Below are 14,842 nucleotides of genomic sequence, written 5' to 3'. Positions count from 1 at the left end.
GTTACCCGTGCTGAATTATTCATATTCTTCATGTTGTAGGAATGCTAAGTTTGTAGGTGAAATCCATAAAAAGCAAAGAGAATGTGTTGCTGAAGGTGGTATCTGCTTTACGGTCTTTCTTGCTGGGGTGGCTGAATGTAACAGTAGGAGCTGTATTTGGTAGGTGTTGCTATGAATTCTGAAAAATACTATGCCATGTTGTGGTGGTTTGTGTCGGTACTACGTCTTCCAGAATACAAAGGCACTTCAGAGTGAGCTTTGAAGGGATGTTTCTTCATTAAGACAAAATTCAAGTACTCTGTGACCTCAAAACGGGGAAAACATTGTCCATGGAGTAGAAAAAGGGAAGTGCTCCCATGTGTAGTAAAATGAGGAGCAATTCTACAACTGCTTCCTGTTCCAAATAGGGCACTGAAAAGGCAGTAATAATGTGAAGGCTTTCAACTGCCAAGGAGTTTGACTTGCTTATGTTAAATTCTTGCTCTGGATTCTTTTCTAGAGGAGTCCCTCTCCTTTCTCTGATGGAGACTAATCTTCAGGGGCTAAAGTTTGCTGCTGTTCCATTTCTACTTGCGTTGGTGGGAGTGTGGGACCCCAGGAGACAGCAACGTTAGTGCTGTAACTGAGCAGAGGTATTCATAATCTCAGAGGTGACAAGCACGCTCAGGATAACAGATATATTTGTCTTTTTAATAAGTTTTTAGGAAGTGTTTGTCTTTTCCCTCCCCCAGGCAGAAGGGAATTCAGGAAGATGGGATTTACCCTGTGATAAAGCTGACCCCATTGTGCCGCCTTTCAGCATTTTATCTTTCAGGGAAGGAACTCCTTCCTTTTTCCCTTAAGTCTGTCCCTACCCTTGCTCTTTTGATGGGTTTATACAGGATTTCCTGCGAGTCCCTAGAGGAGGAATGCCGGGAGGTAGCAGCCTGGCTTCCTTGGCCCTCCTCCACGCAGGGAGCCTTGGCCGTGCTTCAGCCAGAGGATGTTGCAGCTCGGCGGAGGCCGAAGTCAGCACTGCCTTTTGACTTATGTAAGTGGCGACTTTTTGCTGTATAATTAATAATTGTAATAAAAGCACGTTTACATCCCATTGCACCAATACCTTCTCTGTGGAAAGACGCAAGGTCCAGACTGAGTAACGTTTTTACCAGTGGGGAGGGTTTCACCCTGACCATGAATTTAGGGAGTCGCAGACCGGATTTTGGCTCCCACCCGTGCGTGCTGACGCAGGGCCGCGGCCCCCGGGATGTCAGCCCGCAGCCAGAACTGCTCGGTGGCCCGGAGGTGCTGCCGACAGCTCGGGGTGTCCCTCTGTAACCGCGAAGTACAGGCCCCCCCTTTAGTAAAACCCCCAAACCACTCGCCCCGCTCTCGGGGGGCAGGGGGGAGCGGAGGCCCCAGTTCCTGCCAGTGGACCCGGTCCGGGGGGGGGTGGCAGCTGCAGCCCCCGGTGCTCGGCGCTGCGCGTCGGCCGCGGCCCCGCCCTGTGGCCCAGGGGCGGTGCGTGGCGTCTTCACGGGCCAATGAGGCGGCGATCACGTGAGGGGAGGGCGGGTCGCCGCCCGCCCCCCCATTTCCTGCGGGTCACGTGGCGGGTGCCCGGCGTTGCCTTGGCAGCGGCGGAGGCGGCTCCGGCTCTCGGCAGCCGGCGGCGGCGGCGGGAGCTCCCGGGGTGCCGCGGCGGGCCCGGCTCGGCCCCCGGCCAGCAGCGCGGTGAGCCAGGCCCCGCCCCCGCGGCGCCGGGGGGGGGGGGGGGCGCATCCTGCCCGCGCGGGGGGCCCTGCCCCGGGGGCTGGGGGGAGGGGGGTGGCGCGTCTCCGCCTGCCCAGGGGGCGGCAGGCATCCCCGCCGGGGTGTTTCGGGGGACCCCATCCTGCATAGATGGGAGCATCTCCTGCCCGCGTACCCCAGGAAGAGCGGGACTCATCCGACCCGGGCGGAGGCATCCCGTGCGCGGGGGGCGGGGAGGGGGGAGTTGGTCTTGCCTTGCCTGGATGGAGCTTCCCCTGCCCCAGGGGGGAGGTGGGGGGGGTGCGCCTCATCCAGCCTAGCTGCGTGGTGCTGGGGGCGTGGGAAGGGTCCGCTGTGGGCAGAGAAGGGGGTCCCGGTGGCGTTTTGGAGCTCCCTTGGGGTGCAGGGGGTCGTGTCCTGACAAAGGGATCCCTCTCGCTCGGGGTGCTGTAGGGGAGACACCTCCAGCCTGTGGTGCAAGGAAGCTCCTGACGCAGGGTGCTGTTGGAAGGGACATCCCAGCTGTGGGGGGGAGCGCGTCCCATCCTGCCCGAGGAGATGCGGGCGATCCTTGGGATGCTGGACGGGGATCCGGTGGTAGGAGGTCACATCCTGCCTACGGAAGATCCCCTGTCCAGGGTGTCTTTGGAGAGGAGGGTCCTGGCTGTGAGGGGCATCTCGTCCTGGCCTGGGGGATCCCCTGTCTGAGGGTGCTGTTGGAGGGGAGCTGCTCAGTGTGTGGGGCCACATCCTGCCCGCGGTGTGCTGAGGGTGGCTGGGAAGGAGAAGGAGAAATCCCCTGCTCAGGTGGTGCCCTGTGAGTAGGATCCCAGCTGTGGTGGTGGGGTGAGGGGGTCACATCCTGCTCGGGGAAGGATCCCCACCCTCCTTGAGGTGTGCTGCTGTCAGGGTGGTCACACCCTGCCTGCATGGTGTGACATCCCAGGGGTGCTCTGGGGGGATCCAAGCCAGGAAACATGGGAATGGGTTCCCCATAGCAAAGAGGGCCTGAGCCTGGGGAGCCCAGAGTAGCAGAAAAAGAGGGAGCAGTGGGGTCTGGGGTTAGGCTTAGCCACAGCGTGCAAAGTCTTGAACGATACTATAGAGGGGAGAAAAGTGCTGGTGCAAACACACTGATCAGTCTCGGGCTGTGGGGCAGAAACCTGGGTCCGAGGCAGGGGCCGGCATCTCAAAGCCAGGCAGAGAGGGTGACAGTGCTGCTGAGACAGCGCTCTGCGGGTGATTGTTCAGAGCACGCCAGCAGCAGGAGGGTGATCCACATATCTCAGCCCCGGCGGCGTCTGCTTCGTTCCCTGCTGTGGAGAAATCCCCACACGTGTGCTTGCAACTGCACGGGGGCAGCTGGGATGTAAGGCACGGCGGAGGCTTTCCCCGCGACGCGTGCTGCTCCGAAGGACGGTGCTGGGCAGACTGACAAAATCGATATGAGGCAGCAATTGCAGAGAGATTTCTGTCTTCGGCAGTGTGGAATGAAGCAGGGTCAAATGCATCAGTGGTGCAACGGAAGTGACTAAAGACACAGCTGGGATGGACTTGGCCAAAGCTGGCTGTTAGGCTGAGGAAGAGGTCCTCTGGGGAGGTCCCGATTCTCCGTCCAAAACTCAACAGCCCTGTGCGGTAAAACCCTGTAGGATAATTATCTCTGTGAGAGCGAGGGTCCTAAACCTTTAACACTGCGAGGCAGGAACATGAAATCTCTAGAATAACTCTCCCCTGGTGCAGATAACTGGCTGAAAAGCATTTCCAGAGTAAAACTGCTTAAGATACAGTGTCTGTAAAATGCTTCTTTGATCTTGTGTTTCAGCCCTTGGAGCCTTTCATCCAGTCCCTCCATGTCCGTAGTCAGGAAGGTGAGTTTGCCATCCTGTTACTGCTTGGGTTGGGCTACGTCTGTGTTTATGGATTTTATTCTGAAGTTATTTACTTATTTTGGAACATCTCTTGAGCTGCTCCAGAGTGAAAATTCATCCTTGTGGTATTTTTAGCTTATTTTTCTAAGGAAAGAAGCAGATGTGATTGGGTACTCTTGCTCTCCCTCTGTAACCTCTGAATTCATTTGTCTTTTCAATGGAATTTTTCCCAGGGGTTGAAGTTTCCTACGTACAAAGTTCCTACGTATTTTGTGAAAATAAATGGCAGGGTAGACGCTATCAGTGTCTCAACTAAGGAAACTAAGGACAAAGCTAACAAGTTCACCCCACACTATACATTGCAGAATCCACACAGGATGTTGTCACAGGAAACAGCTTCATCATTTTGCTGCTCACATAATGTTTTTGTCTCTTGATCCTCACAGGAGGCTTGGGGAAAGATCTATATTTTTTTTTCCCCCTCTTTGCTATAAAATAGGTGATTCTTGCCTTTTCTGGAAGAAAAGTTACTCTGTTCCTGGTTTTATTGTTGTGTGCAAGTTCTTTTTTGCCTTTTTTTTTAATAACTTGAAAACTCCTGAGCAGTTCAGGAGCCACCCTGGAATCCTCCAGGGGCTATAATAGTGGCCTTGTCAAAAACTGCCCAGAAGAAGTCATCTTGTGCTCTTGCCACCGTCCTTATTATGTCTCAGGGGGCTGGAAAGTCCACTGTGCTCATGAGGAACAGACAATCTTAGGACCTGCAATGCTTTATTTGCTGCTGCAATCTAATGTTTGTTATTGTGCCTAGAACAGCTTTGTTCCTTTTTAGTTGTAGCATTTGGAGTTGTGAGCAGCTGGTGTCCTTCTTATCTTTGCCACTTCCTCACATCTCACAGCAAACATGGGTTTATTAGATGTCACCATGTGGCCCACGTACGTGGAGAGCTGGGTGGAGCAGGGGGCATGTGGGCAGGGCTGGGGCTCCTCTCGAGTGAACAGCCTGTGACCTTGAGGTGTGGTGCTGGGACTAATTAGTACCACACTGTGTGTGATTCTGGGCATGCATCTCCTCCTCCTAGGAGCTGGTAAGTATTTATAGCCAGAAAGGTCTCATGTGGTGCAGCTCTGGTGTTGCTACCTGCTGCCACCGTGGTGGTCAATGGCAAAGCTGTGTGTGTGGGGATTAATCAGAGAATCATGGTTTCCATTCTTCAGAAGGCTGAGTTAAACATCTAGTTGCAGATGTTTGTCAGAGTTGAGAAATTTTTTCCTCAAAACCTTTAGTGAATTTTCTTCTGTGTCTGTGGATGGCACAGAGATCACCAGGCAGCGGCTTGGCTACGCTGCGGTGTAAGCAGGGGATGGTTTGGACCTCACACTTGTCTCTGCTGGCAGCTGTGGCTTTCACCACCTGAAATAGTCTTGCTGCTTTCTTACATCTTTCAGTGTAATCTATTGAATCTCAAGATGCTGAAACTACCTGGAAGGCAGTTCTCTTTTCCTCTTGGAATTGTCTTTTCCTTTCCCCATGCTAAGAGCCACCGCTGGAAGTAAGGGAACAGGATTTTTCGTCAGATGTGGTTGACAAGTGGAGTGTGAGCAGTTCAGAAATTTAACTTCCAACTGTAGAAGATTGGGAAGTTCATTTGTTAACCCTACACAGCACTGAGCTCTATAACTGTTGGGGAAGACTTGCAGAAGAACTGTGCCCATCTCAGCTATGATGAGCAATGGTTTAACTGAAAAAAACTGGTTTCCAGAGAGCAAGAAGTGACTCCCTGAACATGAACATGCTAGCTTGTGTTACTTCGGTACTTTATGGAGATGCATTTGGAGCCAATCCATGATGCACTGTGAAATTGTCAGTTTAAAACAAAGCCCTACTTCCAAGGTGTCTTTACGTAAAACAAAATTTTTATTAGCAAGGAGGAATTAAAGGGGAAGGTTGAGATGCCAGCTTTGAAATGAAAAGCCAGATGCTGTGCAGCCTTCCTGAATTCCTGCCGGAGTAGTTCCTGGGTTTATTTGTGTAATCTTTCCTAGTTCTCATGATCATTTTTACCAATTGTGGACAGTCCTTTCTCTGTTCTGTCCATCATTTTTCTACTGACTGAGAGCAACTTCGTTTAAATGTAGCTTTTCCGGTAGTTGATGCTTGTCCTGTCTGCTGTCTCCTTCTGAATGTGACTATTTTGTTCCCTCAGCATTTCTCTCATCATGAGTTCTGAATTAAACGTTCCAGTGGATCCTTCCACTCCTGCTTGCTGCTCTGAACCTGGCACAAAAGGCATGGATTATCGGGACTGGGTCCGGCGGAGCTATCTGGAATTGGTCACATCAAACCACCACTCTGTTCAGGCCCTTTCGTGGAGAAAATTGTACCTGAGCCGAGCCAAACTGAAAGCTTCCAGCAGAACCTCTGCTCTGCTCTCCGGATTTGCAATGGTATGTCTAGTTTGTGGCAGCACTTTCTGGATCATTAGAGTTTTGGTTCTCTAAAATCATGTATTAATCAAATTTTTCCTCCTGTGAAGAAGCAGGACATACTTTTGTTTTCTGAAGAGGCAGGAGGCATCTGCCTGGGGGCTTCTGCTTGGCTGAAAAGTTTGGGGCTGTCTCAAAGCAGCAGAGATACATGAGCTGCCTAACAGTCAACCCACACACTCCCAAGTCAGCCCTTTAAAAATACTAATCCCTACCTGCACATGATCCTAAGCGCTCCACCAATGTTGCTAAACAATACAGGGCCTGGGCTCTCCTTTGGCCCCGAGGCCTTTTATCCCTGGCTGCCTTTGCATGAGGTTGCACTTGGGTGTGGAGCTCCTCCAGGCCCCTGTGGTTACTGTCGTCCTGAACATTATCATAATTTCTGTATGGTTTTTTCAGGTCATGGTGTTTAAAATAAGGTGGAGGTTAGGTCACAGTCTGCCAGAGTGGAGTTTGTGTAGTGTGATCAAGGAGATTGTTATACGCTGAGGTGTGAGAAGAGGCCCTGCAGGCTCAGACTGGGTGTCAGAGGCCTCTGTAGCCTGAAGGGAGACAAACCTGATATATTTGTTGTCAGTGCTGTCTATTGGGAATAATCCCCGGTACTTGCTTTCCTCTGTGCAGCACTTCTGTGTTATCTGGAAGCTGTTTGCATAGGTCAAAACATGTCAAGGAGCAAGCAAATAAACAAGATGGAGACAGTCAGTGGTCCGGTGCTCAGACCTGTCTGAGCTGTGGTTAATTAGGAAAACATGGCCATGCTGTGGCTGTGGGAGCCTCTTCATCTCCCCTCTGATTTTTGCTGATTGGGAGTGAGAACTGAAACCTGTTTGGGGGAGATTTTCTGCTCAGGAAATGGGCAGGGCAGATTTTGCTTGAGGTCTGTCAGCTGAACTAAGAGAGGCAGAGGGCAGTGCCTGGGTGAGTGGGACATGATGTGAAGATGCATCCTGCAGCTCGGAAGCTGGGGGGGAAGAGAGATCTCGGGAACTTTCTGGATAGCTTTCTTTGTTTGATTTTAGCTTCTTCTGCTGCTTTTTCCTCCCCCAATCCCCCAGAATGTGAATCATCTGTAACATTACAGCAGTATGGGACAACAAAGTTGGTTACCCAAAGTGAAGTTGGAAAAACACACGCAGGGAGTTAAGCAGGAGCAGGGGAGAGAGGGTGCTTGGTCGCTTTGCGATTCCACTCACTGCCTGTGTGCAAGCAAAGCTTGTAAAAATTTTCCATGCAGCATATGTTGGTTTGTATCCAAACTTGTGTGCTGAAATGGCAGAAGATCCCTCCCTGTTTTGACAAAGGAGTGCTCCCCTGTAGATCTCACTCACCCAGAAGCTTTCTTACTCTAAAAAGCCACTCATGTGCGTGCCCTTTGTGCCTTTGGGTTACTTGAGTTTTGCGTTGGTCATTTGTGGCTGTTCATTAAATTAACAGTTTTGTATTGTTGTGAACTGATCTATCTAGGTAGCGTGGTTACACAGGCAGGAGCCCATGCTGGGGTGTGCAATCACATCACTGGGACTTGGGGTGGGGGCTTGCAGCCCACCCACACTGCAGGGCAGAACCCAGTAGCTGAAAACAAAGCCTGCCTTCTCAACTCACACAACAAAAAGTTGCTGAAAGCCCTTGGCAAACACACAAAATTAACCATTTGACTTCTCTTTAAACTGTTTAAAACACAAGTCAGATAAACACATAAATAGTGCTAATTACAATCACCAGCTTAACATAAGTACACCTGAAATCAGTAATTCTCAGAAATAAAAATTTTTGCAATAAGGAATTCTCTTTATTATCAAGGTTTTTTTCAGCTGAGCATAACGGACCTTTCAGTGAAAGCTGAGGTATCTATTCCTATCAGGTTATTTCTCCACTGGTAATTTGGCACACAAGTATTTAATACACAGATGTTTACTCTCTAATAAGAGCATCTATTTGGCTGTTGATGAAAGGAGAGAAGTTACTTAAATAGTTTCCCTGAAGCCCTGTGTGCATTTAACTATGTAAACAAATGTCATATAGGGCTTGGCTATCGCTTTATTTACTTCCCTGTCAAGTGTGTTTGATTCAAGTCAGTTCCATATTGGCTGAAAATTATTATGAGCTGATAGATACTTAATCAACAGGTGGTGGCTTTGATCCAGCTCCTTCTGGACGGGCTGCAGAATAATGCAAACCTTCCTCATACTCGATGCTATCTCTGGTATTTCTGGCAGAGAGTTGAGCAGATCAGGATGTGGGTCCTTTCCAGTGCCAGGTCTGTTTGGAGGTGGGCTGTAGGGCTTCTGCATTTGCCCCAGGGAGACTGCAGATAAAGGAGATTTTAGAGTGAGCTTAGGAAACCTCCTTAATAATTTTCCTGATGGAAATAAGAGCTATTACTGCTAATCAGTCTTCTCAATACTTGTCCAATTGCTACAGAATATGTATTTGATTAAAAAACCCCAACCAACAAAAAAACCACCAACAAAAAACCCCCTGAACAGATCTACTGGAGTGATTGTTTTTACAGGCTGCCAGACCATCTGTGTGAATGTAACATGGTTTATGTTAAGCCATTTGTCATCCTTTTGCCTGATACTATCTATCTTGGTCTAAATTTCTCAAGATGAGCCTCACCTTTGTTGTGGACAATCTGAGCTATACTGGACTGAAAAAAACCATAATTGCATGTGATTTAATTGCAGTTTAATTGTAAAATGTTCTGGGTACTTGGTCCTTTAGCAAACCTGTGAGCGTGGAGTTCAACAGGGTGATTCTCAAGCTTAAAATTAAGCCTATGCTGGAGTATTCTGTGGCTCAGCAGAGTGCTCAGTGCCTTGCAAAGTCAAGCCCTTGACACCCTGGCTTCTGGGAAGAGGTTGAAATAAAGGGGGCTGTTATCACGTAACAGTGTAATTGTATCAAATATGACATATTAATAGTTTTACAGACTAAGCAGCGTATTTAATGATTTTTAAATGGGTTATGACAGCTTGTCCTCTTTCTCTTATCCCGGTCAGAGAATGACATGACAGTCTACGGGGTAAAGCGCTAAGACTCACTCACCTTTCCAGTACTTGTTCAGATTAAATGAACTGTTTTTCTGCCTTGCTGCCCTATGTGGATTGTTGATGTTTTTCCCTGAAATACCTCTTACTGAGCCATCAGTCAGTGTTAAAAATTCATCACATTGCACAGCTGAAGCTAGCCCTAGGGAATAGGTTAGTCTGGGAGGAAACATCCAATTAGCTCAGAAGTGCTGCTCATGCGAAGGATAACAAGTAGAAATTGATATGTTGACATCAGCGAGGCTTTCAGCTTTAATATAAAACTATAAATTGAACATGCAGGTACAATTCCTATTCAGCTTGTTGAATACTATGTCTCTGGGTATTACAGCACCCAATAATGAACAATATACCTGCAGCTTTTCCTGGCTGATAGGGTGTGACTGACAATCACAGCACTGTACACATTTATTGTACAGAACAGTGCAGCAGAGAATAAGTCTGCTTCTTGAATCATTATAAGGGGAACTGCAGAGAGAACATATGCAAGGCAATGTGTAATGTGTTTTAATTAAATTGACTTTGCAATAGATGGTGAAGCCAATCCTGTGCTAATACAAGAACTACTATAAACTGCAAATGGGAAACTTCAAAAAGCAAACAAAAAAGTGAACCTCCCACATGTTCATAATCAGAACAAAAGGCTGGGAGTGTCCAAGAACTGTCACAATCTTTTTGGTGTCTCTAACATCATAAATAGTTGATGTAGGTGTAAAGCCTGGACTTGTAGAGGTTGACCATTTGCCACCAAATACACGTGTTCTGTCTTGGTTGCTATTAAATGTGTTCAGACTTGACTGGGATCCCCTCATTCAGGCTGCTGATGGTTTCAAAGTAAATGCAGGTAAGGCAGCAGTCATGCCAACGTAGGTACTTGCTTCCATCCCCTCTAATCCTTTTCAGGGCTACCAACAGGGAGAGCGTAAGCAGACCCCTAATCTCCCAGTGCCTAAATAATATTACTAACAAGTAATGCCAGAGCGAATGGTGCAGATTATTATACAGAGCCTGAAATGGCTGCCCAGGAGTGGTCTCACATGAAGTCTGGATAAAGTAATCATGAATCTGTTCTGCAAAATCCATCTACCCTCCCCAAATCAAGCTGCTTGTTTGGACTTTGCCTTCTCATGATGGTGTTGAGGCACTGCCCTGAGGCAGGCATCCAAGCATCAGCTTCTCCTTTCCTTAATGCATCTGGCACGCTGTGCCACGCCGGAGCAGCAGGTCCCCTGGGATCACCAGAGGTTTGGTCTGCTGCCAGGCAAGTTAGTATCTCTGCAAATTGTGAAGTGCAGCTGCAGCTCCAAAGCAAGCCACTAGAAAGTTACAAGAAAGCAATGGTTGGTAGACTTGTCCGCTGCTTTTGTGAGTTCTCTTAGGAAAAGGGTTTCTGCAGTCCTTTTGGGGATGCCACCACACAGAAGTACCATTTTACTTCACAGGTAGGTTAAATAATCGTACAAATTCTCATGCTAAACCATGCCTGTACTAGGACTCCAGTTCTGATGTCAGAAGAATCCCCTGCTCTCTTGTGCTTATTCTGCTTGTTAAGCTTTATTTGATTAATGAAAAAACAGACAGCTTTAGAGACTTGCTATATGATAGTTGTTTTGAGAAAACAGGCTTCTGAGTTTTGAGCACACCCGTAAGCCAGTAGCTGTCCACTTCCTCTGAGTATATCAGTAAGTTATTAGATCTCAAGGGATAAATTTGAGGATATAAATAACTTGTATCTGGGCATATTTGTAATTAAAATGAATGTCCAATGTTCTGAGAATAGAAGGCAGCTATTTTAACTATGGTCTAACTTAAACTGTAAAGTAGCTTGTGTGCTTCCCACGAGGGGCAGTGAAACCTTACTGGCCGCTGGCCAGAAGAGCTGCTTGCTTTTGCTTTTCTTTATGTGCCTGAAGTCAAAACTTCCTGCACTGCAGCCTCAAGTAGTAAGCGGAAGGAGAACGTGTGATGGGCGGGTGGGCTAGCAGGCTGTCAGCTGCCTCCGAGCTCCACTTGTTGTCTAATGAGTTCCTTCTGCTGCATGTTTGGTTTGATGCAGTTCGTATGGCTCACGGTTGCAAGGAGAGATATGTTATTTCAGAAAACTACAGTGCAGAAATGTGCGGAAGAGCCTTCAGAAAGGCCAGGCTGCAGACTGCGTGTTACGTCTTCGTGGGAAACAGCAGTGATCCATCTAGGCTGCCATTCTGAAGAGCACTTGAGTGTGTACTTGACCTTAGGTGCTCTTCCTGAATAAAGATGCTTTCCTGGAGGAAAGCCTTGAAAAGAGGAAAGCTAGCAGCTGTTGACAAGCTTTTTGTTCGTTTCCCCCCAGGTTGCCATGGTGGAGGTGCAGCTGGAGGTACAGTACAAGTACCCCCAGATGCTGCTGATCGCTTTCAGCGCCTGCACGACAGTGCTCGTGGCAGTTCATCTCTTTGCCCTTCTCATCAGCACCTGCATTCTGCCTAACGTGGAAGCAGTGAGCAACATCCACAACCTGAACTCCATCAGTGAATCCCCGCATGAGCGCATGCATCCCTACATCGAGCTGGCTTGGGGCTTCTCCACCGTCTTGGGGATCCTCCTTTTCCTTGCGGAAGTCGTGCTTCTGTGCTGGATAAAATTTCTGCCTGTGGGCTCCATCTTGAAAAATGAGACCAGCAACGCCGAGAAGCCCAGCAGCCACGCGGGTTGGCAGTCAGCACTGGTCTCCACCATCATCATGGTCCCAGTTGGTCTGATTTTTGTCGTTTTCACCATTCACTTCTACCGCTCTTTGGTGCGGCACAAAACGGAGCGCCACAACCGAGAGATCGAGGAGCTTCACAAACTGAAAGTGCAGTTAGATGGGCATGACAGAGGCATGCAGGTAGTGTGACAGAGGCACAGGCTGCTTCCAGCAAATCCACCTAGCTAAGGCTAAGAGCAAAATACCTGTTTTGCTAGTTGGTGAGACGCAGCAGTGATGGATTGTTTTGAGGCTTAAATAAACGCTAATTGCCTGCCATATATAGCTGTGGGTTCTAGTGCTGTTTCAGATGTTGGGGTCTCTGGCCTGTTCCTGGTCCTACACACTTGTGTACTTAACACTGCCATGGAGTTCAAGGTCTTTATCTACCTTAACATTGGTTCAGTTAGCCAAAAATCTGTATTTTTTACGAATGCAATATATTGTTGCCAAAAGTAAAACTGTATCAGCAGTCCAAAAAGCCAGTGTGTGTGTGTGTAGGACCTGTTTTATGTGTCAGAACTCCCTGGCTGTCAGTGCAGCAGCAATTAACTGTCAGCTTGTTTCTAGAGCTGCGCTGGTTAATGTGGATATCTGCAGCTGACTTGAGGACATCCAGGAAAGCACGATAGGAACTGTGAGCATGGATCACCTTTGTCCCAAAGCAAGTATTCCATAAATACATAACCACAAAGAAAGCAGCCTTAGCTTTTATGTTCTTTTCTTGCTATTCCTTACTATATTTTTACAGCTAGGGAGGTAGAATTTTGAATTGCAGGCAGCTGGGAAGAATCACAGATGGGTTTGGGCTGGAAGGGACCTTAAAGATCATTTAGTTCCAACCCCGTTTCCACGGGCAGGGACACCTTCCACTATCCCCATCCAACCTGGCTTTGAACCCTTCCAGGGAGGGGGCAGCCACAACTTCTCTCGGCAACCTGTGCCAGGGCCTCACCACCCTCACAGGGAAGAATTTCTTCCTTATATCCAATCTAAATCTGCCCTCTGTCAGTTTAAAATTTTCACCCCTTATCCTATCCCTACACCTCCTGATAAAAAGTCCCTCCCCAGCTTTCCTGTAGCCCCTTTTTAAGTACTGGAAGGCCACTATAAGGTCTCCTTGGAGATAGAATCATAGAATGGTTTGGATTGGAAGGGAAAGCATCTGTCACTATAGATTGAATGAATGCCAAGATCATGTGTTTTTTCCCTATAAGAGGCAAGAGTGCCCAGGGAAGGCTTACAGGTGTTTTAGTTTTAACAAGGACATTCTTAAAACAGAACAGTGACAGGGAATTTAATGAGACAAAACTTTGAAGGACTAGAAAAACAAATTCCAAGGAGGTAAGGAATGACAGCATATAGCATATTGTAGAAATCTGTTGCTGTGTCTTCTTCATTTATGTATTGTTGCAATGTCTTTTGCCTGGTTTGATGGAGAGAACAAGCCCCAGTGCTGTGTATTTCATCAGCTGTTTGGGGGGTTTTGTCAGCCATAGCATGTGTCTGTCAAAACTGAATGCTTCCTTCCTCCACCAAAGCAGGCAGCTCCTCTGGTGGAACCTGGAGCTGTAGTGGTGAGCCTGATGGAGCTGGATCCGGCAGGAGAATTTTGTGCCATTAAAGAGCTATCATGTTTCATTTGAGCTGACTTTTTTTTCAGCAACTGAGAAAATGACACTTGTATTGCTTAGCAAGGGAAGCCTGCAGATTCCGTGGCATCCTTGTGGGTGAAAACTTCTGTAAAAATGATTTTATGATTTACGGTAACCTTGTGGAGGGAAAAGAGTGTGTTGCAATCATCAGCTCTTTTAAGAGCAAGTAAGGCTTTCTGCCACACAGGGCTGAAAGAAGCATAAGCACGCTTTCTTGGCCTTGATCCTGTGCTGGTTTCCTGCTCTGCACTCAAACATTGCAGTTTCAGAGTCTCCTAGGCCTTACAGGTTTCTAAAATCATTAGCGATGTTTGTAATGTTCTATGTAACCCTGGTCCTTTATTCCACTGGGATTTGAGAAATCTAATGGCAGCTTCTCAGAATGGAGAGTACACGCAAATTCCAGTGCAGCAGGGTGAGACTATCCCTATGCTCCTCTCTGGCGAGGGCCTTGGGAACCCAACTCTAATCTCTCTTGTTTACATGCAAGTTGCTGAACAAGTTGCTTAGCACTGTGTCTGTGGCTTTCATCTGTTGTTCTTGCCACAGTTGGCATGTACCATATTGGCTGATGTGCAACAAAGAAAATCGTCTTTGTGTGCTAAATAACTGGTCTGTACTTATGCACGATGCAAAAAATGAGTGTCCTCTGGGAAGTGGGTGGTCATGAAATTCATATGATCTCCCTAGGAGTCTGCCCTCTCTCCCTCCTCTTTTTACCATAATAAAGGTTTATACAACAAAATCAGAGTTGAGGTTTTCTCCGAAGTATTATACAGATAAGGTCTACCAACAAAATTTCTGTTATGAGGTCAGAATCTCTCATCTGTACTTCTTTAACATTAGTAATAATAGGATTCTGTCCTGTGGAGCTCAGGAGCTTGTTGAGGAAAGTATTGAGCCATTTTTGCAATTAAAAAAAAAAAGTTTCATGTTTCACATACGGTGCTGCAGAAGCAACACAGCTCATTTGGAAACAGCCAAATTGGTCATTTAATTCTTTGCAAATATAATAAACTTCAGCAAATGGAGAAATGCGGCAAAAATTGTGCTTTGATTTTGTAGAATAACTTGGTGGGATTGGATTCAAGATAAGTCTCCAGGCAGTGCATCTGTGATTGGAGTGGGATTGCCTTACTCCAGCAGGGAGTCTGAGGTATGGTTTGAGGTGGTGTCCCCAGGGAAAATGCACTGAAAACAGAAAAATAATGTGCTTTCCCATCTTTGCTTGCAGCTTTTTCTTGTGTCTCACTGGGCACCGAGTTCTCCCTTCCATGAGAAGCCCATGGGAGTATTTTTGCTCTTTGCTGTCTG

General features: G+C 47.6%; 1 protein-coding gene across 1 annotated transcript; it reads left to right on the top strand.

Moving 5' to 3' along the window:
- The first annotated feature begins 1,598 nt into the window (after nt 1-1,598).
- Nucleotides 1,599-14,554, top strand: ORAI2 (ORAI calcium release-activated calcium modulator 2). Its single transcript, XM_074923102.1, has 4 exons — nt 1,599-1,713; nt 3,557-3,602; nt 5,810-6,050; nt 11,478-14,554. Exons 3-4 carry the CDS (start codon nt 5,823-5,825, stop codon nt 12,021-12,023), a joined length of 774 nt encoding a protein of 257 aa, XP_074779203.1. The 5' UTR covers nt 1,599-1,713; nt 3,557-3,602; nt 5,810-5,822; the 3' UTR covers nt 12,024-14,554.
- The last annotated feature ends 288 nt before the right edge of the window (nt 14,555-14,842 follow it).

Source organism: Athene noctua, chromosome 19 (assembly GCF_965140245.1).
Source record: "Athene noctua chromosome 19, bAthNoc1.hap1.1, whole genome shotgun sequence".
NCBI lineage: Eukaryota > Metazoa > Chordata > Aves > Strigiformes > Strigidae > Athene > Athene noctua.
The sequence above is the reverse complement of the archived record's forward strand: the minus strand, read 5'-3'. Positions and strand labels throughout refer to the sequence as shown.

What these genes read in the sequence shown, in the direction of transcription:
- ORAI2 (XM_074923102.1), top strand. Translation starts at nt 5,823, where the DNA reads ATGAGTTCTGAATTAAACGTTCCAGTGGATCCTTCCACTCCTGCTTGC. An exon ending in TGCTCTCCGGATTTGCAATG is followed by an intron (nt 6,051 to 11,477) that starts GTATGTCTAGTT and finishes GTTTCCCCCCAG; the next exon opens with GTTGCCATGGTGGAGGTGCA.